Source organism: Cyprinus carpio, chromosome B10 (assembly GCF_018340385.1).
Source record: "Cyprinus carpio isolate SPL01 chromosome B10, ASM1834038v1, whole genome shotgun sequence".
NCBI lineage: Eukaryota > Metazoa > Chordata > Actinopteri > Cypriniformes > Cyprinidae > Cyprinus > Cyprinus carpio.
Genome location: NC_056606.1, coordinates 21405529 through 21431504, shown reverse-complemented (window position 1 = coordinate 21431504; position 25976 = coordinate 21405529). Strand labels below are relative to the sequence as shown.

The 25976-nt window shown below is 32.3% G+C and overlaps 1 protein-coding gene across 1 annotated transcript; it reads left to right on the top strand.

The window, feature by feature from the left end:
- The first annotated feature begins 1153 nt into the window (after positions 1 to 1153).
- LOC109086783 (ras-related protein Rab-3C-like) lies at positions 1154 to 25955 on the top strand. The gene is made up of 5 exons (XM_042733256.1): positions 1154 to 1310; positions 3469 to 3678; positions 15940 to 16058; positions 20090 to 20214; positions 21566 to 25955. The coding sequence occupies exons 1-5, from the start codon at positions 1287 to 1289 to the stop codon at positions 21757 to 21759; spliced, it is 672 nt and encodes a 223-aa protein (XP_042589190.1). The 5' UTR covers positions 1154 to 1286; the 3' UTR covers positions 21760 to 25955.
- Positions 25956 to 25976: the final 21 nt, after the last annotated feature.

Sequence of the window (25976 nt, the reverse complement as noted above, 5' to 3'; positions counted from 1 at the left end):
CAGACTAAATGTTTTAATAATATATGTCTTTTAGTCCGAGAAGGGGCATTTGTTATGGTATCTAATAGCACTTTCAGCAGTAGAGGTCGCGCTGCTGCAACAATCCGAAGGAAAAGGGAAAATACAGCTCATTTCTGTCGTGTATCAAATGACCGCGGACACTGAAGCCAAACAAAATAACATGTGCTCGACAGGGTGAACGAAGCATCTGTGCGTTTTAAACTGGCCTGTAAATGTTTCTAAATGCCCCAGTGAAACCTGTCCTGTAGCGTTACACACGCCAAATCTCAGTCGATACCGACTCTCTAGAACAGGCACTAAAATATATAGCGCAATCTAAATATTAATCTGCCTAGGACACTAAAATAGGCCATCTTTTAACTTCAAATATATTTGAATGTAAATTTTTTGCCTTGCCTACTTCCTGCCAGGGTTTTTAGAGGCTTTCCAGATTGACAGATACCAAATCAATGAGATTTAAGAGATCGATCTGCCCTCTGGACTTCTGCAAATATCTGGTAAATATTTAATCGTAGTAAACATAATTGTACAAACCTGTTAAAAATAGTTGCTTTCATCATTTCGTGAATAAAAATCTAAAATAGTTCCTATTATAATTACAAAAAAAAAAAAAAAAAGATACAGTATAAACTGAAAAACTTTTATTAGAGCTATATATATATATATATATATATATATATATATATATAATATAGTAGGATATTGTTCTATTTTAATGCAAGAAAAAAATCTGTAGAGCACTGAATTATGTTTCTCAACTAATGTATTTCTAATTTATTAGGAACTAGGCCTAATTATTTATTTATAAGCTAGATTTTATTTTTATATAAATATATTGTTTATTTATACATAAAATATATACATCTTGAATTCGGATTTAAACGTTTTGGATTTTTAGTAAAGTACGGTCTGTTGTTCTGCAACATTAGTTAACCTACCTCAAACGTGAATTTTGAAAACGCTTTTTTATGAAAAGTAAATTGTTAACATATATATAAGAATATTGTTTTACTGTGCATTAAAAGCTGGGAATTTGATAATAAATCGAAAACACCAAGTGTCTTCCGGGGTTTTAGGACTACAAAACAACAGAACTGCTATTCTCGAGAAAACTACAATTCCCTGCGGCAAGCGCGACTGTGTGACGTTTGCGCAGCCGGGAGCGCGCACAGCGGAGCGGCTGATGCTCAGAGGACGCGGAGTGATCCGAGCATCACCGGGAACCGACTGAATTATCGTGCCAAATCTCTTCGGGCTTCGGTAGGATGCGTCAGGACGGATCCATGCAGGTTTGACCTGGTCTTATTAAAGCACATATTGCACATATGGATTTATAATATTAAGTTATTTCATTGTAATTCCAGTTTTCCTGAGCATTTCCGAATTGTATAGAAATGAATATAAAGCGAAATGTATCACAATTAATTGCTGTAATGTATAAACCTCGTTCTCACCATAATTAATCTGTCGTTATGGTCAAATGAGCGTAAGGGTGAATAAAATGGATATTTGTTATTGATGGAAACACACCCTATCCCTCTTTAATGTGGGGGTTGGGGGAATAGTCCTGTACTAAAGCATTTTATAGCTTTAAATCGCTTCCTCTCTCTACATTGAGCATTATCATAATTAAAAGATTGTCAGCTTGACTGTATTTTTAGGATGGTCTTTGAGGATGGGTTTTATGGATGATTTCCTAGGTTTTTTCAGCCAATGACAAGCTCTAAATTTGATTAATGTCAAGCGTTAATAAAATGTGATGTTTGTTTTATTGTGGGCCTATCTAGTGTTAAACATGTAGTTTGTTTGAACGTGTCATGTGTAGAAACAAGCTCAATAAGTCTGTACTTTTCAAAGCCAAATTACAAGTTTCGTCTTTACTGTTATTTAAACCATATGTTTAAAAAAGAGGTTTAGGTCAGATTATATTTTCAAATAAATATAGACCGATAATCGGTTTAGCAAAATAATTTTTACATTTCTACTGTACTGCAAACACCATTGTAATTTTCATATTTTGTATATATACATTAGGCTATACGTATAAATACAAAACATACAATGCTTTTCGCAGTTATTCCTTAGATATGCATGATATTACAATAAAAAATTATATATGTTACAACAGATCTAGATTTTCTTTACAATGTATTAATTTATTTGATTAGAAAAATTGTTTAGATTATTTAACATTGCAAAAAAAAAAACGTAATAAAGTACAAAATTACAAATTTAGATTGCAAAAACAGTGTAAATACAGTAGATTATTGTTATTGGTGTTATTACTGATTATAATTGTATTAAAAGAGACAGGAATTAAAATATGTTTCTACATGGGTTAGCAGACAGTTAAACAAAGATAAAAATCAATCATCAAAAATAATAACAATGTCAGTATTATCAAACGACTTTAATCCAAATGTTTCTGTTAATAAACAGCAGTTTAGTGTTAGATTTTTATTGTTTTTAACCTGTTAACTGTCACCGTCCCACCTGTGGGACGTTTGGCGCTCTTTTTTTGTTGTTGTCCTTTTTCTCTGTAAAATCTTTTAGTAATCATCATAAATTATATATCATTTGAAAGCTTACAAGCCCAAGATTCATCCTGTGAAAACCATTTTGAAATCGGACATTGCGTTACCATGGAAATGGTAATTTAAAATCTTATGGCGGTCTCCTCCCCCTTAGTGGGCAGTGTCAAGTGTCATATTACAAAATGCATTACGGTCTTTTAGAATCAAAACTTTTTATAATCTTGGCAACAAACATATCATTGGAAAGGTCTGAGTCTCAGGATTCCATATTTGGTGATAGAAGTAAAATTGACTGAGAAATCTAGAGAAAAATTCATTAAACAAAATTCAAAGGAGTTTTGGTGGCTCCCAGTGGCTGTTTGTGGTATGACACCCTAAATAAAATCTCACAGGAACCCTAAATTTTTTTCATATCAACTTCAAATTTGGAACATAACTTATTTAGACACAAGGCTTTAATTTTATACCAATTTTAGAGTAAAACCTGTTATGTAAAATACTTATAATAAATAAAATTAAATTAAATTAATATAGAACATTTTATTTACAGTACATTTAAAATTCTATAACTTTTTGATACTTGAAAAAATGATACTTTTGCCAAAATCTGCAAATTTTCTTCTTTAAAAAGAGACCAACCTTAGATCTATATTCCTAAGGGTTCATACATTACAACAAATTAAGTTTGGATTTAATGGCTATTTTAAAAAATGTGGGTGACAGTTAAAGGGTTAAACTGTTAACCTTCTTTAGTCTTCTGTTCAAATTGCTCGATTAGTGTCCACTATCTTATGAAATGTAGCTCCATAATAGATGCATACTGTATAAGCTTTCTGAAGATTAATCGGTGCAGATAAAATGCACCTCTGTGTTGCCGAAGCTGTTTGTTCGAACGCGTCTTTTCTCGTTCCAGATGGCTGCGACACAGAAAGAAGGATCTGACCAGAACTTCGATTACATGTTCAAACTGCTGATCATCGGCAACAGCAGTGTAGGAAAGACGTCGTTTCTCTTCCGGTACGCTGACGACTCCTTCACGTCAGCGTTTGTGAGCACGGTGGGCATCGATTTCAAAGTCAAAACCGTCTACAAGAACGACAAGAGAATCAAACTGCAGATATGGGTGAGTTGGCCTACATTAGACAGCAGGTTTCATTAGACTAGCCGTGTAGCTTAGAAATGAGGCCGGTTAAATTGATGCCTTGCTTGCCTCAGGTCAGTGCTTCTCAATTGGTGGGTTAGCAATCCACTAAATTAGGCAGATGCCAGCATATTCTAGTTCGATATTCTCTCCTTCTCAGAAGTAAATAGTGCATCTTACTCCTTGGATGCATGGATATTCATTGCCTAGGATGATGAATTTCTCTCATGATTGGTAAACTAATCTATGACAAGATACTTACTATTTAACATACTAAACAAAAGTCACTTTGCTGCATCATATTTCTAGACATATTATTTACCAAATTTGTTCATTTTGGCACAAACATACAAGTCAGTGTGACTCAAAATGGCTAAAATGCTCAAAGCAGGTGGTGAACAAACATGATGGATAAAAGTGGCTTAGTGGAATGATGTTTTGTACATTTGTTAGACATCTAGTATGCATGCTCTCAGAAACCGTACAGATACAGGAAGGTTTTTATGTTTTAAACCGAACTGATTTCATTCATGTGCAATGTTAGGATTCAGTTATTCAGCCCTTGGAGAATCATCTTTTCATGACACTAAATATAGTTCACCCCACTTTATTTTGTCCTTAATGCGAATGAAATCTTCAATACGGATTGATTGAAAAGCAATAATGTTTTTATAGGTAATACACAAGCTGTATGGAAAGTAGCCTGAAGCAAATTCCTGTCTTGAAAATTGCTGCATGTGTTTTCTAAACTGATTGGCATAGACGTCAATGATTCAATAACGTCGTTATTTTAACGTCATGTGTGGAGAGCGATCGCTGATTGATTGCACAATCGGACAGTTTTACATCAACCTTAGTCCCATAGTCATTGATTATATGATCAATCACTCATTTTTACACAAGCACAGTTGTTATTAAAGGGGTAATTCACCGCTGGCTAGATCGAATTTTAAAAAAATATGTCAGTCTGTGCAATAGAAACAATAAAAAAAGAAAAAAGAAATTGGTGTTAAATGCTTGAAAAAACTGTGTAAATTGGTTGTAGCAAAGAAAGGCTGGAAAAGACTGAAAACAGGAAAAACAGAAAAATAACACATTGTTCATTTACTTACATTATCAACAATGTAGCAGTACAAATCTGTATTTTTTTTTTATTAATATCAAGAAAAGTATAAGTGTGTAAAAAAATATTAATGAATATAGTATATATTATCCATGTATAAGTAAAACGACCAAATATTATATCAATACATAATACATCAATGCTTTTATTAACTCATTTTTTCTTCCAGTGAATTTGCATTTTCAACACTTTGAATTTAACAGGCAAAACATGCAAAAATGCAGAAAAACAATCTGTAGTTTCTAAAAAAAGCCATGGAGCTTCAAAAGTCAGAAGACTTATAAATGGGATATTTTGGTGCAGGGGCCCGTTTCAGAAAGGAAGTTAATATATGTTAACCCTGAAATGAGGGTTCCTGAAAGAGAGGTAACTTATACTCAAGAGTCAGTAACCGTGGTAACTTACTCTGTGAACCTAACCTGGTCGGGAGCAGGTTTTCTTCTGAGTTTCCTACAGCCTCCTCCCCCTTTTTAAAGTGTAAGTGATGTTTAAATACCTCATTCATTCATTCACGCTGCAAAATTATTCTTTTTTTAATTATTCATCCAGAACATTCCACCATTACCATCCACTATTCATCTGTAGATAAACTATATTATTTTGTGAGCCTTCTTGCTGTTGACTGAGTAGAAGTCAAATGTTAATTTCACTCTAATTAAGAAATCTAACATGTTGGTTTAGAGAATCTTTAATTATGTGAAAAGATTAGAGTATGTGAAAAAAAAACTGCTGCTGCGCATTGAAATAGACACTGAATGAAATTTATTTAATATGTCAAATGTTTGTAAAGTCATGTAGCCTACACCCATGAACATTTTATCTGATTGAAATGTTTTTATACTTCATTTTTAGCTGCTGTCATGTTCTTCTCTTTTCTTTTTTGCCACTGGGATATCATGAAAATTAATATTAGTTCAATAACCTACCGTTCTGCCAGTTTTCACCTCTGTTATTATAACAGTGATTAAGAATTAAACTTATGAGTTGACTCAAAGTATGCGGACCTCTTTTTGTCGGTTGCCATGGTGAATCATAATTTCAGAGCTCCACTGATAATGACTTCTCATTCTAAACTCAGAGTCAACCTACTCAGAGTTGACTTAAACAAAAAATCAACCTACTCAGAGTCTACAAAACCAAAAAAATTCAGCTGTTCTGAACCCGGAAACTCAAATAGTCAACTCAGAGTTCAGGTTTTAACTCAGAGCTGGTTGAACCTCCTTATTGAAATGGGCCCCAGGTGACATAGAAAAATAATACACATTGTTTGTTTACTTACTACTTAGATTTTAATGATACAAAGCTGGTTGAAAATCGGTGAACACACCATTTAACTGCTAATTTAATGCTTTTATATCAATAAATTGTTTGTTCATAATCATTTTAGTTGTAGATTGTGTTGTAAACTGTAAGCACTGGGATGTCTGAGAAATCTCACTTTTTTTTAAGCATAGTAAAGGTTAAATTATCTCAGTTTTTGTTTGATTAAATGCTGTTGTTGGACTATTATTTACAGTATTTCACAAAACGCAACCTAGGACATTTCAGTGTGTTAGACATGAATTTATCAGAGAATAAACGTGGTAAAACATTCTCAAGGGTCTTTATAGCTCCTGTCGTTCTCCTATTATATTAGGCAGATGTAGAGGGCAGGAACAGCTGGGCTCAATGGTTTTGTTCCAGGAAGCGCAGCCGCATCAGCTATGAATCATGTGTCTCATTCAGCGCCGTGAGAATAGCTCATTTAGCATTATAGATCTGAGCGGCTTCATTTAGAGTTTCAAGAATGCAAGTCAATCAATCCAGTGAAAAGCTTTCCAATCTGTCCCGGCATGCCATTTAAAGTGACAATGCCTGATAATTACTGTGCTGGGCCAAAAAGTGACAAGTAACTTCATTCCTGTTGTTAAGGTGAAATGCTGAAGCTAACAAGCTAAACTTTGTTCCCTGATAGAATGCATCCATTATAATCAACAGAGCTTAAGCGCATGTTTTAGTAGCATTGCGCCCATTGCTCTCAATGAACTTAGGGTTGTAGAAGCGTGTCAAGAAACTAGACTCTCAGATATCACCTCACGCTCATTGAGGAGACGTTACAATGAACTAATTACGAGTTTCTGAGAAGAAACATAATAGGAAGTGTTCCCACGTACCTCACATGTATTATTAAGATCACTCTGTGATCACCTGACACCTCTGAACGTGCTCTAATCACACAACATCCGGCATACAGAGAGTTAACTTACTGCATTTCACAGTATATGCTGTATTTACTGTATATCAGTATTATATCGTTTTAATATTGTCAGATGGAATCCATGCCTGCTTAATTAACTAACAAATCAATGTATATGCTAATACTTAAAAACATTTTAAATTTTAATATCTCTGATATATACAGTTGTGCTCATAAGATTACATACCCCTTGAAGAATATGCAAATATGTTAATAATTTTATCTAAATAAGAGGGATCATGAAAATTGCATACTATTTTTATTTAGTACTCTGAATAAGCTATTTCACATAACAGATGTTTATATATACTCCACAAGACAAAATAATAACTGCATTCATAAAAAATGACCCCGTTCAAAAGTTTACATACCCTTGAATCTTCTGTGTTGTCTCCTAGATTATTCACGACTGGTTTTCAGTTTTGGGATAGTTGTTCATGAGTCCCTTGTTGGTCCTGAGCAGTTCAACTGCCTGCTGTTCTTTCCAGTATCTTCTGCATATTTGAAACCTTTCCAACATTGACTGTATGATTTTGAGATCCATCTTTTCACACTGAGGGCAATTGAGGGACTCATACACAGCTATTACAAAAGGTGGAAACATTTACTGATGCTCAAGAAGGCAACACAATGCATTAAGAGCCGGGTGACGTAAACATATTCTGCAAGGGGCATGTAAATTTATGAGCACAACTGTGTATATATACACACACACATACACACTGAGGGCAAAAGCTGCTTTAAGCGCAAAGGTTGCTCACACCAAATGTTGATTTAATTTAGTTAATAGAAAGTAATTGACCAGTTAATTGAAAATCTATTTATGACATTATTTTTGACAGCATCCTCATTTTACAGCATTTTTACACAAGTGCCTAAAACTTTTAACAGTACTATAGCTTTGCAGGAAGGTATAGGTATATATATATATATACAAATATGGAGTTTAATGATAGCAAGTGAAATTTCTTTTACATAACATTCGCTAAAATTGGCTTTGCTGAAATTGTTTGTTATATTTTGACAAAGCTGTTGGTAGATTAAGGAGTTCACTGTAACAGTATAAATATATAATTTATATAATTTGCAAAGAATTTCTCAAAAAGTCAATGGATAATAAACATGTTCAGTTTCTAATATTTCTGAGTGAATATTGTGTATAATTTATAAATTAATATTAATAATCTCACTTTTTCTCTCATTAAATTATTCCTTTAAATATTGTGATGTCATTAAGGTTTTTGAGTAAATTTTGAGTAAATATCGTATATAATAAATCTCACTTGCTACCATTAAATTGCACATATTTAATATACACAACATTTAGCCAGAATTCACTCAAAAACCTTTGAAACAAAAAAAGTTTAATATATTTTCTCAATGTGGTATGGAACTCACTGTCACAATATTAATATATAGAATTAATAGAATTTATAAATTATAAGATGGCTGACAATCTTAAAATAGTCAAATGCCTTATCACTGATTACAATCAAAAATAGAGTATGTTTGCTTTCTGTCTTGTATTTTATCATTTATAGCCTACTTAGTTGCTTATTAAATGAACATCTAATGTCTGTAATCTTATTTGCAGTCATGGAATGGAGTGTTGTTATTATCAGTTTAGTATTAGGTTTAAAACTTTACCGGTCCTGTGCTTTAAACGCTTCATTTCTTCCCAAAAACTCTGTACGTTTGTCACCGTGTACTTCGTGGTCAGAGGAGACGCCACCACTGATGACATGACTATTCATCTTGAGCTATTTTTACACTCACTCGTTCAGCCACGAAGCCTTTTGGGAGAAATCGTAGAGGTAGAACGAGGAGGTGAGTGAGTTCATGTGTGTGTGCGCATGTTTTCTTTTCCCCGTGGCGTACGTCTCTCATTCACAGAGATTTGCTCTATGCTCTTGTGAGCAGCGTTCTGAAATCAAAAATCCTAAAAGCGATGCTAAATTTTTTCGCTTGAATGGTGCCTGTGTTATTATAAGAAATCTGAAGAACCAAAAGAAAACTAAAGGCCTTTCAGCTGAAAGAAAACAGACGTTCGAAAACCTACTTTATCATTGAAACAACATTAATATTCCTCCGGAAATGAAATCATCTTTATTCATGCCAAGAAAAGTATATGTTAAGAAGTGTAATAAATATGATATATTATTTATAAATAAGTAATAAATAAAACATTACATGCAAACACACACACACACAAACATACATATATACTGTGTATATATATATATATATATATATATATATATATATATATATATATATATATATATATAATATTATATATATATGAATATATAATATATATATATAAGCTAAATTTTTCCCTTTTTTTTTCTTTTTTGGAAATGGAATCCTATTTATTCATACCATAAAAATGAAGTGTACTAAATATTATTTATTATTTATATAAAAGTTATATTATATTATAAAGTTATATTATATTATATATATGATCAAAAGTATAAGTAAATAGGTCATTTTTATGTTCACATGGAAAAACATATCTGATGCTTAATATCAGGGTTATTATGATTATATAAATCTAAAACCATAAAACATATAACTTTATAAAGTTTTTGTTACTATATAAAAAAACTGGAATAAAAAACATTTAATAAAAAATAATTCAAAACATTAATGTAAACTATTAAAGTATCTCAACATTACCAAAATAACGCTGCTTAATGTTCAGTTATATGGGGCCAAAATTTGGACAAGTGAGATTTTTTATAGGGGCGGGGCTAGCAGAACTAGAAACCAATAAAATGTCATTAAATGTCCTAATGCTCATCGCCTGTTTTAGTCATGTTTGCTTATGGCAAAAATAAGACTCGCCAGACACAAGCATATTATGACACACTGAAGCTTGACTTCCATCAAAAAATCGGTCTGCACTAGTCTGCTTGGTGTTAGATTTTTTAAATCTGCAGTAGATGCACTGCGGTATAAACCGTATGAGATTTAACCATCATTAACTGTAGTGATATTGTAGGTGTGACATTTCTTCATCGGCTGTCGCGGTTCTCTGTGACTTGCTGTCCGTGAATTTCTTTGCAAGCGTGAACTGATTTCTTTAAAGATCTCTGCTCGAGCGTCTCTCCCTCAGACTGTGAAAGTGTCCGCTGTTTTTTTACCAGTCCTCATTTGCTCAGCTGCTGATCTTAAGTATTTTCGCTCACTCACAGCATTCACCCTTCTAAATCAAATCATTGCTCGTGGTCTAGCAGCGGCCCCGCTCCCATGCGGCCCCAGAGGACGCAGGTAACAGCCCATCTCCTAAATGACTCGCTCACATTGTCTAACGTCAATTTATTGGCCCAATGAAAGGATAAAGGCTTAGTCCACACAAGTCACAGATCAATAAAACTCAGCGTGGGATCTGGAGCGTCTCCAGACACATGAATCTCTCGGATGGTGTGCAAACGGCCCGGCCCCGTCAGAATGAGGGCAACGCATTAACGAACATGCTCTTCATTACCTTAATGACGCCACCGCCGCTTTGCCATACAGGAAATGAAAACCATACTCTCTCTCTTTTCTAATCCTTTAATGCTCAAAGGAGGAAAATCAAATATCATTAGAGCTTAGAAATCTCATATTTCCTGTTTGTTTGTTTTTTTTAGTTAAAAAGTAGTTAATGCATTTTTTTAATGCAAAGGCATATTTAAAAGTTTTAATTTATAAATGACAATATAGCAAAACAGCTGTGTTTACCTGCATATATTTATACATACAAATTTTTTTTATAAATAATTGTATAATTATAAAAAAAAAAAAACATAAATTCTATATATATTACATATACTTTATAAATAGTAGGTTTTCTTGTTTTAGTATATTTAGTATATATTACTGTTCAAAATATCAGGTCAGCAGAGATTTTTCAAAATAAATAATTGTATTTTTGAATGAATAAATAATAAAAATAATTTTAAAAAATTATCCTGAAAGCAAATTATAAACGGTTTCCAGCACAGATGTGATTTCTGAAGAATAATGTGACTGGAGAAATGATGCTGAAAATTCAGCTTTGCTTCACAGGAATAAATTGCATTTTACAATATATTCAAATAGAAAACAGCTATTCTAAATTGTAAAAATATTTCACAATATTACTGTTTTTACTGTATTTTTGATCAAATAAATGCAGCCTTGAAGAGACTTCTTTCAAAAACATTATACAATCTGTCTGACCCCAAATCTTTCTTTCTGTGTCACAGTGTATGATGTTGTTTTGTCGTCTCGGTCTCCATTATAAGTCACAGTGCTTTTGACTTGACCTTTTAACAGCACCGGTCTCACATCTGAGTCTGTTACAGTAATGACTCCATCATCTTCTCTGTCTTTTAGAGAACATCATTTCAGCCTTTTGTTTGGAACCACTGAGCCAGAGACAGAAAAGGCCGTGCGTAAACCAAATCTGCGCTAAGAACATGTATTACAAGCATCTAACGGGTGTTTTAGAGGCAGTGAAATGAAGGATATAATGATTTTAAAGTAAGCCAGTTTTCCTTGTTTCCAAACATGTTCACGACTTAATATATTGTCTTTTTGACCAAAATAGTTCTATGTTTTAGTTACTGTATTACTGTTTGGCCTTGATGTGGTGTTGTTTACCAGTAGTCATCATTTTAATTCCCTGAACAGCTTTAACATTGACGTCTCTCTGCTCACGCTGACTCACATTAGTGTCATACTTCACTAGCGTTACATGTGTCGGATATGAAGCTATTCCGCTTGCATTAGACTCACATGAATCATCCATCTGCTTCACACATTTTATAGCACTCTCTCACTTTATGGAAAATATTGAATGTAGGGCTGTTAATTACAATGCTGATTTAATTATTTAAAGCGTTAATACATATGTTTGTGTTTTTAGATATTTTAAAATATACTTTATTTATGAACTTCTACAGGTATATTTTCTCGTGCCTGATTTTTATTATATTTTATAGTTGTTTATTTATTTATTTGTATTTTTTTTTTTTCATTTTAAAAGTAATTTGTTAATTTGATTGTGATAGTCATACATTTCTTATTATTTTAGAATTTTTTATAATATATTTTTATTATTTAATCATAATTTTTTATTTATTTCTGATGTTATGTTTTCTTATGGTTTCTTATTTAACATGTTTATTTAATGATATTTTTTATTTTTTATTTATTTAAAAATATTTTTATGTGTATTTGGCTGCTAAAGCTGTTTTCTCAAGCTGTCAATTTAACATTGATTTAATTTTTTTAAATTATTAAATTCTTTATTGATTTATTATTTGTTTTTAATATTTTTATTATTTAATCATTATTTAACAATTTATAATAGCCTTTTAACGTTTCATTTCTATATAGTGATTTTTATTATTTTTTTTAGAGAAGAAAGGACTCAATGTAAAATGCTGATTTAATTACAAGATTATATACTTATTTCATTATTTATTTTTATTATTTGATTTCTATTTATTAGCTACTTTTTCTAATGTACAATATATTTGGTGATTTACTGGTCTGTCAGAATAATGTAAATGATACATTTAATAAATCAGTGTATCATGATTAATGTGTAACATTTTAACTGATCGACAGGCATAATTTAAACTCCAGCAGACTATAGGAGTAATGTGAATCTTATGACAGTGAATCTGAGCATCTTTCTCTCTCTGGAGGGCTCGTGGACGAGTCTGACCAGCACCTACTCAGGGAGCAACCGCATTTCGTTTGCTCTTATCAGCAGCTCTGTTTGTGGTAATTAGAGCCGTCCACTCAAGTCTGTGTGTGTGTGTGTGTGTGTGTGTGTGTGTCCAAACAGAAGCCTTTCACAAAGCCATAAAGAGACACTCAGAGCCCATTTTATAGTTGTTTGTGGTAGTAGATCATCATAAAGCCTCCTAATGGAGCCTGATGCTTCATTTTGTGTCTGTGTCTGTGTCTGTCTGTGTGTGTGTGTGTGTGTGTGTGTGTGAATGCGTTTGCTTATCTGTGTGTGTGTGTGTGTGTGTGTGTGTGTGTGTGTGTGTGTGTGTGTGTGTGTGTGTGCGTGTGTGTTTGAGTGAGTAAGTTGTGTGGTGGCTTACTGGATCTGTCTATGGCAGATATGAGCACACACTCTGCGGGCCGAGCAGGATTCGGGTTTTGGCGGTTTGTCACGGTCCGCTGCACACTAGAATGTTAGTAGCCCCTGGAAGACTATTTACAGTCCTTATAAATTTAAATTGACTTGATGTATGGACATGTACATCTCCGTCCTTTTGATTGATCAGTGTACATTATTGTAAAGATAAAAATGATGGTCTCAGAATGTACTAACGTATTCCACCTCTAGAAGTAAAATTAGTTACATTTAATTTTGATTTTAAAGCACCTTTGTTATACGTGATAAGGGTTATTATAGGCAAATAAAACTAAAACTTAAAAAAATTACTTTATTTAATAAAGTGCACGTTAACTCCAAAAAAAAAAAAAAAAAAAAAAAAAACTGGAATTTATTTTATTTCAGTTACAAAACAATAAAACAACTTCACTTTTAATTTAATTTAACATACTAAATTAACTAAAAATAAAATTAAATAAAAATAAATAAAATTAATAAAAAATATATTTACATGATGAAAACTAAGGACAAACAAAACTAGACTGGAACTTCATTTATTTAAGCAAGTTTCCCAGAAAACATTTCGGTAGCACTTTATTTTACAGTCCTGTTCCTCATGTACATACTATGTACTTATTTTAGTAATTACAATAACTATGTAATAACTAGGTACTAACCCTGAACCTACCCCTAAACCTAACCCTACCCCATGTAGTTACCTTGTATTACCAGAACTTTCTTAGATAAATACACTGTAAGTACACTATAAGTACATGTAAGTACACGTACTGTAAAATAAAGTGCAACCAACATTTCTCTTTTTCATTTAATTTAAATAAACAAAAAAACAAACCTAATACAATATAACTTAAAAACTAAAAAAAAAATTAATTACTAAACATTTAATTAAATAAAAATATAAAAATTAGTTAATAAAACTATAATAGTATCTCAATTATACTAAAACAACAATTTAGCACCTGCAATTATTATTATTACTACTACTATTTAACATGGTTTAATTTCTGTGTACTATAAATATTTTTACATGTTTTTTGCAATTTTATGTAAAGCAGTTATTAAAAAGGTTATCAAAATAATAGGGCATTTTTATATCACAACATTGATTTGTGTCATCAGGATTTTCTTTGCTCTGTTACACTCATTTTTATGTGGAAGGGTTGAAACTGAGCTCATTATGAGCTTATTAACATATGATCGTCCACTTTTACATATCAATAGCCATTTAGTATTCAGCAACTTGAAGAACAACCATCATAAAAATATAACAAAGCACAGAGAAAGTGGGATTGGTCATTTAAACTAAATTCTGCTGTTTGTTATGCAAGAATCTGTGACTAACATTATAACTGGGCAGCTGGGAGAAATGACATGCTACAAAAGTGTATAATACGACCCTTTAAGGTCCATACTTGGCTCTATTGCATCCACCCACCCAGCGCGCGCTACTGATGCTTCCTGCCGAACTGCTCGATCGCCATGGTAACCCCTGGCAGGTCTCCGCTTTTCCTCCTTGGCCCTGCTAAATTTGGGAACAATCTGGAAGACGTTAAATGTTAAATGACTCGCCTTTATCACGCCTGCTGAAATGTTAAATTTATATTTAAATGATAAGAAATACGTATATCTTCAATCAAATGTCGAAACTACCTATAAAAAAAAAAAAAGAATAAAAACTACACCTAAATTCATAAATACACATACTGTAAATGTAAATGTAATTGCGGTAGATTTTGCTTTGAAACCACTTCCACCTAGAAATTGCTAGTAAATTTCACAAATAATTACAAACAAATTGCAAAGTAACACATTGAATTAAACATGACATTTTGAAGTAGAAAAACTCAAATACTATGTGCTTGTAGACATACTCCAGTAACTCATACTCAAACTTTTTTTTAAAAAAAATTGTACAATAAAAAAAATTAGAAACATAAACTACTTAGAAACTTTCACTCAGAAATTGCTAGTAAGTACAATGGCAAGTTTAGGTAGAGTGACTGAAATAGTATTTTCTTGTAAACATACTCCAATAACTACTGAAATGTCATAGATACAATATTCATAAATTCTAGCAAAATACCATAGTTACTGCTGTAAAATCATAGTAAATTAATGAAGAAGATTGATTCATATTTTAAATCCAGAGATGACAAGATGACAATAGCAAGTTGTAATGTTAACTACCTGTATATTATTATATTTTGGTGTAAACTATGATGAAAAGTATGGAAGCCTATTTATGCCACAGAATAAAAAATAAAAAAGGTATCTGTGACTTTTTATCTCACAATTCTGACTGTTTCTCTCAGTTCTGATTTTTTTTTTTCAAATAAAAAAAATATATATAAATAAGAATTTCTTTTATATGAATAAAATTGTTAAAATGTAATATATAAATTTAAATAATAGTAAATAGTAATTTATATGTATATGTAATATTTTAATAATTATATATATATATATATATTACAATACAATTTATATAAGATATACATTTAGAAAATAATATTTGTTTTATAAATATAAACATAAAATTATAAAATTAAATCAAATATAAACAGAATTGCAAATATAAACATAAAAATTCCTACTTTTTTCTTGCAATTGCGAGTTTATATTTCTCAAATTTGTTTATATCTCAAAAATCTTTTTTTTTCCTTATTTTATTCTATGACAGAAGCAGGCTTCTATCAAAAAAAGTGTTTTTCGAATGAGTGTCCGATCTAAGAAAGCTGTGTGTGTATTTTCCAGGATACTGCCGGGCAGGAGAGATACCGCACCATCACCACAGCGTACTATCGTGGAGCCATGGGCTTCATCCTCATGTACGACATCACTAACGAGGAGTCGTTTGGAGCGGTGCAGGACTGGTGAGTGACCCAGAGCCGTGTGGGAGGAGGAGGTGCGATCACAGCCAAACTCCCTGGACAAATCCTCACGGCCACACAGTGACCACGCAGGGCTGCTACAGCAGTATTTGAAGCATTTCTGCATAACAGATTGTGTGTGTGTGTGTGTGTGTGTGTGTGTGTGTGTGTGTGTGTGTGTGTGTGTGTGTGTGTGTGTGTGTGTGTGTTAGCAGAACAAAACTGCAGTGTTTAAGAGAACTGTATGTATGTTATTGTTCCACCAACACAAGCGCCGTGAATCTGACAGCCTGAAGGAAAGAGAAAATGTTCATAGAAATATCTCATTACACCTCACCACGAGCTTTAGTGACTCATTGTTGGGGATAAATATAATAGCAGGAGGTTTTTACACAGAACTTTAAAGATATGTGACCAACAAAACTGTTAAACTTAATAATGTAGTATCAAAAAATTATTTGCAATGCATTTTTCATATCACCACTATATATATATATATATTTTTTTTTTGCATGTTTTTTCAAAGCTGAGCCGAGTGTGAATGAAATATTCAAAATAAGTCTGTTTAGTAACACTTGACTTAAAGCCTTTGTTTATGTACATTGTAATGCATTATATATTTTTATAAATAATTGTAACCAAAGTTAAAATGCATTATAATATGTGAAGGTTGTTTGTCATGAGTTTTAACGTTCTAAAGGTGCAACAATAAATAGATAAGTATTAAAATGTTTTTTAAATGTGGTTATAATTATTAATGAGATCATACAATGCATTATAAGGTACATTACAAGGCATAATTAATGCATTAAAACTACATTTACAATGCATTATATATAAAAGCTTTAAAATTTACTGTCTGTTTTCATAACATCTCATCAAAATCAGAATTATTCATTTTTTTATTTTTATTTAGATTAATATGTTTTTTTTGTTGTTAAGTATAGGTATGTGTTTAGGGGTAAAGAAAGTATATATTTTGATGAAATGATATGAAAACAGACAAAAACATTTTAATACTTATCTGTTTATTGTTGCACCTTTAGAACGTTAAAACACATGACAAACAAACCTTCACATATTATAATGCATTTTAACTTTGGTTACAATTATTTATAAAAATATATAATGCATTACAATGTACATAAACAAAGGCTTTAAGTCAAGTGTTACTAAACAGACTTATTTTGAATATTTCATTCACACTCGGCTCAGCTTTGAATTCAGGTGGACTAAACGGTCTTCTGTGAGCAGTTAAAGAGACCTTAGAGGAAAAGTGGCATCACTGAGTCTTCAGGAATCCACCTGGTTAATATTTAATAAGAGTCATTTATATTTCTCTTAGTATTAAAGGGCAGCAGGGCTCGGTTCAGGGCTTTATGGATGCCGCCCTATTGATCGGCTCAGCTGGGCGTTCGGCTGTGGTCAGTGAGAAGAGGTTGATTTAATTAGCATGAGAAGACAGACTAACGAACATCCTGATAGGAGGCTGAGGAACGGGAACAGAAGGAATATAGTGGAGAAAGATGATTGGGGTCAGCTGCTGAGTCATTACAACCACGAGAAGACTTGACGTCTGAGCTTTATGACATTATTAAGCAGAAATGAGACCTGAATTTACTGAAAGGAGAGAGCTTCGGAGATGAATTTTCACTTATGCTGCTTCATCAGCAGATGTTATCTTTCTAAAGCAGTAGTTCACTCAGAAATTTAATTCTGGCACCATGTTGATGCTGATCTTTTCCTTAGAATAAAAAAAGATGACAAAAAATTATAGATCTGGCACCATAAAAGTCTGTTATGAGCAAATGACTGTAAAAACACTTAACAGAGCATATCCTCATGAGGCTTGAGATTCAGTTAAATATGGTTTAATTGTAACACTAACAATGGAATGTTCTAATAAGAATATAATACACTTTCGTTTTGTTTTATATAATTAAAAACATCAATAAAAATAAATAAATATATTTATCTACTAAAAATATATTTTCATCTCTTAAATGTATTTGATATTATACTAAATTAATAAATAAATAAATAATGTTATATACTATTTATATTACTTTTCATTGTAGTAATATTTAGATTAATATTTATGTTAAATACATTGAATTAATAAAACATTAATACATATATTGAATGCAATATAATAATAATACTTAAATATATTTTGTCTTTGACAGAAATTTCCTGTCATCTATTTTGATTTATTTATTTTTTATTCACTAAGCCTTATTGAAATGCATTATGGGATTTGCTATTTATTTTAATGCTGATCTGAAGTGCTGAGAATAAAGAAAGAACTAGAAATAAAGAAATGCTTAAGTAAATGATGCCAAAACCCGTAATAAAGAGCAGAATGTCCTCTCAAGTAGCTTCAATTCAGTGAATAAATAAATAAAAAAAATATATAAATAAACTGGTTCCTATTAGTCATATGTTTTCCCAGAAGTTTTTATTTTTAAATATTGAAATATTTTATAGATGAATATTTAGCTAATTACATCTGTTCATCTCTGTATTTAGTAATATAAATTAAATATTTACATTTTATTTGTATTTATTTTTGTTTGTATTTATCTATTTATGTAATTGCATTTAATGTAAATGTACATGTAGTCCTAAAATGACAGATATTACACCCCTTTTTTGTAGCAATTTGCCATGTACAGTTGATTTAGCTAACTAGTTGTTCAAAAAGGTTGCTATAACTCCCTGAAATGATGAGTAGCCTGTAGTTCTGCAAGCTAAAGAGTCGAAGCACTAGTGACAGTTTCTCTTATCGTCAGAATAGAGCTCACAGAAGAAACTGAGTCTGGCGTTACTCAAGAGACTCCAGCTGCGGTCAGTGAACTGACACCTAATTAAACCAGACATATGTGAAAACGCTGGGGAAACACAGAATAACTCTTACCACAGTCTCTGCAGCATCGCTGCGACATACATGAGCAAACACTGTAATGTGTCGTGGGCTTCAGTGACGAACCCCCTTTGAATCTGCACCAGCTGTCTGCTGTTGCTATGGCACCAAAACAAGCCTTTAAAAACTGAGATGTGTATAAAACATTCGTTCTAAACGGGCGATGTGCTTACAGATGGGAAGATGGAGCAATGCAAATGTGGAGGCCCGAACCTGCAGAAAAATACAAATAAATAAATATAAATCATAGTGAAATAAATAAAGACATTTTAAATAATTAAAAAATAATAATTTTAAAATGAATCAATAAAAAAACATGTAATAATAATAAATTATAAAAATTACATTTAAATAGAATTTAAAAATAGGCAATTTTTTGCAGACAAGAGGATGGAGGCCTTAGCCTGTAGAAATGTAAAATAAATAAATATAAAAATAAACAAATATGAAAATGTACACAAATAAATCGAAGAATAAAAAATTAAGTTAAAGAATAAAAATAACTGGATGATGTGTTTGCAGATGGGAAGATGGGGCACTGCATATATGGGGGCTCAAAACTAAAGAAATTCAAAATAAATTATTATAAATAAATATAAAAATAATCAAATATGAAAAAATAAATGAAAGAATTAAAAATAATGTTAAAATGTATCAAATAATCGAGAGATGCATTTTAAGATAAAAAGGTGGAACCCCATATATATGGAGGCCAAAACTTATTAAAATTAATAATTATTATTAAAATAATAATAATAAATACAAATCATTATTAATTAATTAAAATGGAACAAAAGAAAGTTAAAATGAATATAAATATATAAATAAAAAAATTATAGAAAAATTAGGACTAAATTTAATATAAAAATAATTGTATTTGTTTATTAAGCCATTTCTTCCTTTATTATTTTCCTATTATCTATTTATTTATTTCTGCAGGTTTGGGCCTCCATGTGCATATATGGCAATACATCAAGAAGTGTGAAAATAGGCCATGCACGATGCAGCATGTTCTTGTCGTGGTGCTCACTCATTTGTATACCTACAGTATATGTTGGTCATAATTGCATTGTGAGAGTGAATCCTAACATCCTTGCTTGTTTTTAACTAGGTCAACCCAAATAAAGACATACTCCTGGGACAATGCACAGGTCATCCTGGCGGGAAATAAGTGTGACATGGAAGAGGAGAGGGTTGTGTCTTCAGATAGCGGCAGACTGCTGGCAGAGCAGCTGGGTAAGTTCACTCGTCCTAACCTCATCCCAAAAACTGAGTTTGATTCCTCCAGAGACCAATTAGAAACTTCTGGACCTGTGGAGCCAGTCAGGTGGGCAGCATGATTCCTTCTGAGCTAGTTTTGCTTCAAGACCCAGATTTTGCATTGGACATTAAATAAAGACTGAACAGTCTGTCATGTTTTTTTTTTTTTTTTTTTTTTTTTTTTTTAGTTTAAATAGATTTATTCATGTTTTTTGAAGATGAGAGCGTAGCATGCAACCTACAAGATGGCTATAGATAAATTTGCATCAAAATAATTATTTTAATTGGATGCATAACCTTTGACATCATCAACAAAGGATGGGAAGTGTGTTCTCCTTTTTTTAAAGTTAAAAGTCTGTTTATTGTGCTGTGCTCAATTGTTGATTGCATATTATTTTTCAAATTTATCTTTGTATTTTCCCTTTCTATCCTTAAGCTGATCAGAACCGACATTTGACTTTTTTTTTAAGCAAAGATCCACTGGTTGTAATTACAGCACAAAATTACTTTAAATAAATCTCACCGTCCATAAAAAAAGCCAAATTTTTGCTCTTATATGAGCACTGTGATGGAATATATACCTTAGACGGCTCACATGTTAGCATATCTTCACTGTGCATAAATTAGAACATATGGAGGGAATCGTAGCTTTGAACTCGGGCGATAATTAAACGCATATAATTGGATGACAGCAGAATGTGAGAACAGCTCAGACTAACTCTGAACGGTGAAAATAGACACTTACTGCATGTTTGGTGTGAAAGAGGACATACCCTTGCCATTTTCAGACTGTCAAATCAACTGCATTTCATTAGGGATTGTCATGATTTGTAAAAGTGCACAGCTATGAAATGTCACTGAATTAAGATGCTCAACATAACTACTGTATATATATCCTAACCCTAACTATGTGTGAAATGTGCATGAGATTCAGCAAACAACTGAATCATTTGATGGCGACATGTTACTAAACTAACAATGCAATTCTTTAATAAGGACAAAATACACTTTATAGTTTTTAAATATAATTATTATTAATAATAATGATAGATGTTTAATTAGTATTTAATTTATATTAGTTATATAAGCTATTTATGTTTAACAAATATATGCATATATTGAATAGATATAATACTTAATGAAAATTGTTTTTGTTTTGTTTTTCTGCCATTTTGGATGTTTTTTTTTAAATGCATCTGGGATTGCCCTTCACCAACATCAATACCAGAAAAACTGCCTTGATGAAGTGAGATATATGTAGAATATAATTTTCTCGCTAGTTTTTCTGACATCTAAACTGTGTTTTGGTGTCGTTTCTGTCTACCAGGTTTTGAATTTTTTGAAACGAGTGCCAAGGACAACATCAACGTGAAGCAGACCTTTGAGCGTCTGGTGGATATAATCTGCGACAAGATGTCAGAGAGTTTAGAGACTGACCCCGCCGTGACCACAGGAACCCAGGGAACGGCCCGGTTAACGGATAACCCTCCTCCACTACAGCAGCCCAACTGTGCCTGTTAGTGCTCAGTTTACAAAGTAGCATAAGTGTGTGTGTGTAACACCTTAAGATAGATGCATATATCCTTTAATGTCATAGAATACAAGTGCTGGAACAACTTGAATCTGATCAGTGCATGTCAGGAGTCATGTGACCCTTTACACCCAATGGAAACAAGAAGTCATATGGATGCAGTCTTGATCAACGGCAAGCAGTTTTTCAGTGTTTTAAAAAGCGGTATGGATAAAAATAGCTTGAAAAATATTAATGTTGCATTTCTTTGGTCATCATTTTTGGTATATTTGTCCTGTGAGTCTGTTGCACCACTAGGAGGCATTCAAGCAGGACAGGTTCTCAATGCACAATGCAGGGGTCTTGAGGCACTTTTAAAATGATAAGATGCAGCGGCCAAAGACATCTGTCTTGATGCATGTGAAAACAGGCCAAACGAACCCAGAACACAAGAATGTGTTACTTTTGCCTGTTTTGTTCCAGCACCTTTGCTCTAGGGTCACGTCTGTTTATACGGTGCCTAGTTCATTCTGACACATTCTTCACTGTCAATCAAAGTCCTAACGCCCTTTACAGCACTGTTATTTAGTTTGTCAAGACTTCATCCACATGCATGCATACAGCAGCTATTTATGAACTGATGACTTTGAGCACCATCCAACTGACCTTTCACTAAGCCCAACCCCCTTAGTTACTAGTAAATGTAGTTAGGAATAAAAACGTAGTTACGAATTAGTTAGAAATAAACTGGAGATTTTTGTGAACTCTTTATTATGACTAAGTGCAATTGAACTGAACCTTTCACTTAGCTCCGCCCTCTTAATTACAAATAAATGTAATTTTGTAATTATGAATAAGCTTAAATGTAATAACATGGATAAAAATATAGTAACTAATTAGTTTTGAATACAAATGGAGGTTTTTGTGAACCCTTTATGACTGAGTACTATCAAACTGACCTTTCCGTAAGCTCCGCTCCTTTTGTTACATATAAACCTCATTTAAAGTTACGAATAAAAACTAAGTTGCGAGTTTGTTTAAAATAAACTGGACATTTTTGTGAACTCTTTATGATTTAGAGCATGATCTAACTAAGTTAATTCTCCACCAAAGTTGGAGCTTAAGAAATGTCGTTACGACTAAAAACTTAGTTAATAATTAGTTTAGAATAAACTAGAAATTTTCGTTAATTTTATGAATTTGAGCACGATAGCAACTGATTTTTTGCTAAGCTCCACCCCCTTAATTAGAAATAAATGTAATTTCACAGTTATGAGTAAACGTAATCACATTGTTACATATAAAAAAGTATTTACTAATTAGTTTAGAATAAACTGGAGATTTTTGTGAACGCTTTGAGCACGATCAGACTGAACTCTCGCTACGCTCCTTAGTCACGAATAAACTTAATTACAAAGTAGCATATAAAAACGTAGTTGCAAATTAGATTTTTTATGATTAAGAGCTCGATCATACTGACCTTTTTCTAAACTCCACTTCCATAGTTGCGAATAAATAAAAAAATCTAATAAAAACGTAGTTACGAATGAGAGTAAACTGGAGATTTTTGCAAACTGTGATTCTTTTATTTTTTATTTTTATTTTTCAAATAGTTTTGGGTGATTCTAAATTGACACATTTTAAATTTTCATAAATTTAAATATAATTACATCATCACACAGGACGTCCTGTCTGGCAACAGTTGCTGATGTAGGATTGGCCAGATTTTGTTTTAGGGTGGGGCTTAGTGAAGGATCAGGTGCTCAAGGAAAAGGATCTTAATGGCAATCCTACAAAATTGCATTAATACACACAAACACACTCTTTTAAGTCAGTTTTGTAGATCAGGAATTCATGCCATATTAATCAGAATGAAATTTCCCATCAGTGAAATCAGATGCATAATCAAGTGTATGTATATGTGTACCGTAGATTATTAAAGATTACGTCATCTATATGAATACATGATCTATCTAGTGTATATAGTTTTGTATATACCTCAGTCAGATGAATATAATATTGTGGATTTAAGTGGCTGTTCAATACAGGGAGGAAAATGTGCATTTAATGTTTCTACACATTTAGTTTGATTATTGTAAATTAATTCATGCTGATGAAGTGAAATATTTATCTATTTATTCAAAGCAAACAGACTTTACAGTGAGAAAAAAAAAAGTTAATGTGCTTCATGAGCTGCGTGTGTCTGATAACGAAACGTTCTTCTAGTTGAAGTGGAGTTTGTATTTTTCCCCAAGCCCTTTTTTCTCCATTTCTCTTTTCTGTTTATCGCTGTCGTCGGTTGTTTTTCTCTGCTGGCTAAAAAGCTACTTTGTGGAGGATGTGATTTGCTGTCCCTGCTCTTATCTTGTTTTATACTCATGGCCAGAGAGGATTCAGTGACTTTAGATGTTATAAGGAAACCGCTTCACTGTTGCAGAGTCAGAGTTTGTGCTGAGTCGGGTCGAAGCTTGCTGGAGCTTGTCTTGTAAAATGATACAGCAATAGCCAAGGAAATGTGTTGGGCAGCTATTTTCGGGAGAAGTGAGTCACTCATCAATATTTCATCCGACAAACCTTAAATGACTTTGGCCATGGATGGAAGTTTTTCTCATTTTTGAGTATATATATATATATATATATATATATATATTTATATATATATATATATATACTGATATATATATATATACATATATGATATAATATAACATGACATGTTGCTGATCAGTTTCATGAGATTCATCTTCTAGGTCAAGATGGTTTTATTTGTTTCTCGTCCCTAGAGATTGTCCAACTTTCAATGTGATGTATAATAATCTAGGTAGAATTAAGTTAAAAGATTAAAACACAGCCCTTAAACTACATGGTGTGGTCTGTAGATATGTGTGGTTTTGTGAGCGTAGTACAGAAAAAAAAAGTTTATATAACATTGGGCCGACAATATCTGGCATTATTAAAAATGTATTGCGGTCACAGACTGAATACGCCAGTGCATATATAGCTAATAGTTCATTGATGTGTCTTCAGAATAAAGAAAATCAGTAAGAAACCAACCTCTTTTCCCCACCACAAGCCACGTTTAGCATTATCCCTGCATGAAATTGTATGGCATCTCTATTTAGATACCTTTATCTGTATAATCTTCTTTGTTCATTTATGCGTCCCTCAGTATGTGGGGTGCAGTGGGCCAGCAAGTGCAATATTTCGAAACCCTATCTCTTGTATATAGCACACATTATGTGTGTGTGTGTGTGTGTGTGGGTGTGGGTGTGGGTGTGTGTGTGGAGAGCGTCTCAATGTGCCATGCTAATTTTGCACACTATCTTAACCTATGTATTGATGATCGCTCTGCCTCACCTTCTGTGTTAAACTATCTTTGTGCTGACATTAAGACAAAATACTGTGGAATTACATCAGTATATGAGTGTGTGTGTTGGTGTATATACTAGTATGGAGAAAAGTAAACGTGGATCTTGTTTCAAGTCATCTTTGTAGTTTTTGTTTGTGTGTAAATCTCATTAATTTAGCGCATGCATAGGGCTATATATCTGCAATCACTCCACTGCAATTCAGTAGTTTTACAATAGCTGTCCTTTCAGGTGTACAGCATGCATAAAACAGCTTTTTAAATACAAGTTCAAAAGGGAGTGAAAACATCTAAACATACAAAAAGTACTTGTACTATAGTTCAGTTGGATATCAGATGGCAATGATTTCTGTATGTCAAAAGATACTATTTTACCATGCTATGTCCAAAAAAACATGGTTCTTTCTTGTTAGACAGTAAACCTCTTTGTTTGCATTTAAATGATTTATTTTCTTAATTTTATCAATAACACGTCAGATTTGCTTTTACCTTGTAGAGAACCTGAACAATTTACAAAGTCCCCTCAGAACATTAAAATGTTCATTTTAATTTGTCTTAATTGATCTGAGGCTTTAAGCTACTGTTCCCAAAATATGGTGATTTTATTTAAAATGTTGTGATTTTATTAAAAATATTTTATTTTTAAAAAAGTGCTATTCTAACTTTGGGTTTGTGTGGAAAAATATTGTTGGACCTAACTTGTGATATCCGCAGTGATTTCTAATATTTTAGTTGAAGGAATCACTCTAGAGCTGGTTGTTCTATATGTGTGGTGTGTGTATGACAAAAGTGTATCAATTACTGTTGAAAATACCAATAAATATTCTTATTGTGTTGATATTTCAGTGCTGTTTTGTTGTA

Coding starts and splice junctions, on each gene's coding strand:
- LOC109086783 (XM_042733256.1), top strand. CDS start 1,287: ATGCGTCAGGACGGATCCATGCAG. Junction 1,311..3,468: donor GTCAGGACGGATCCATGCAG/GTTTGACCTGGT, acceptor TTCTCGTTCCAG/ATGGCTGCGACACAGAAAGA. Junction 3,679..15,939: donor GAATCAAACTGCAGATATGG/GTGAGTTGGCCT, acceptor TGTATTTTCCAG/GATACTGCCGGGCAGGAGAG.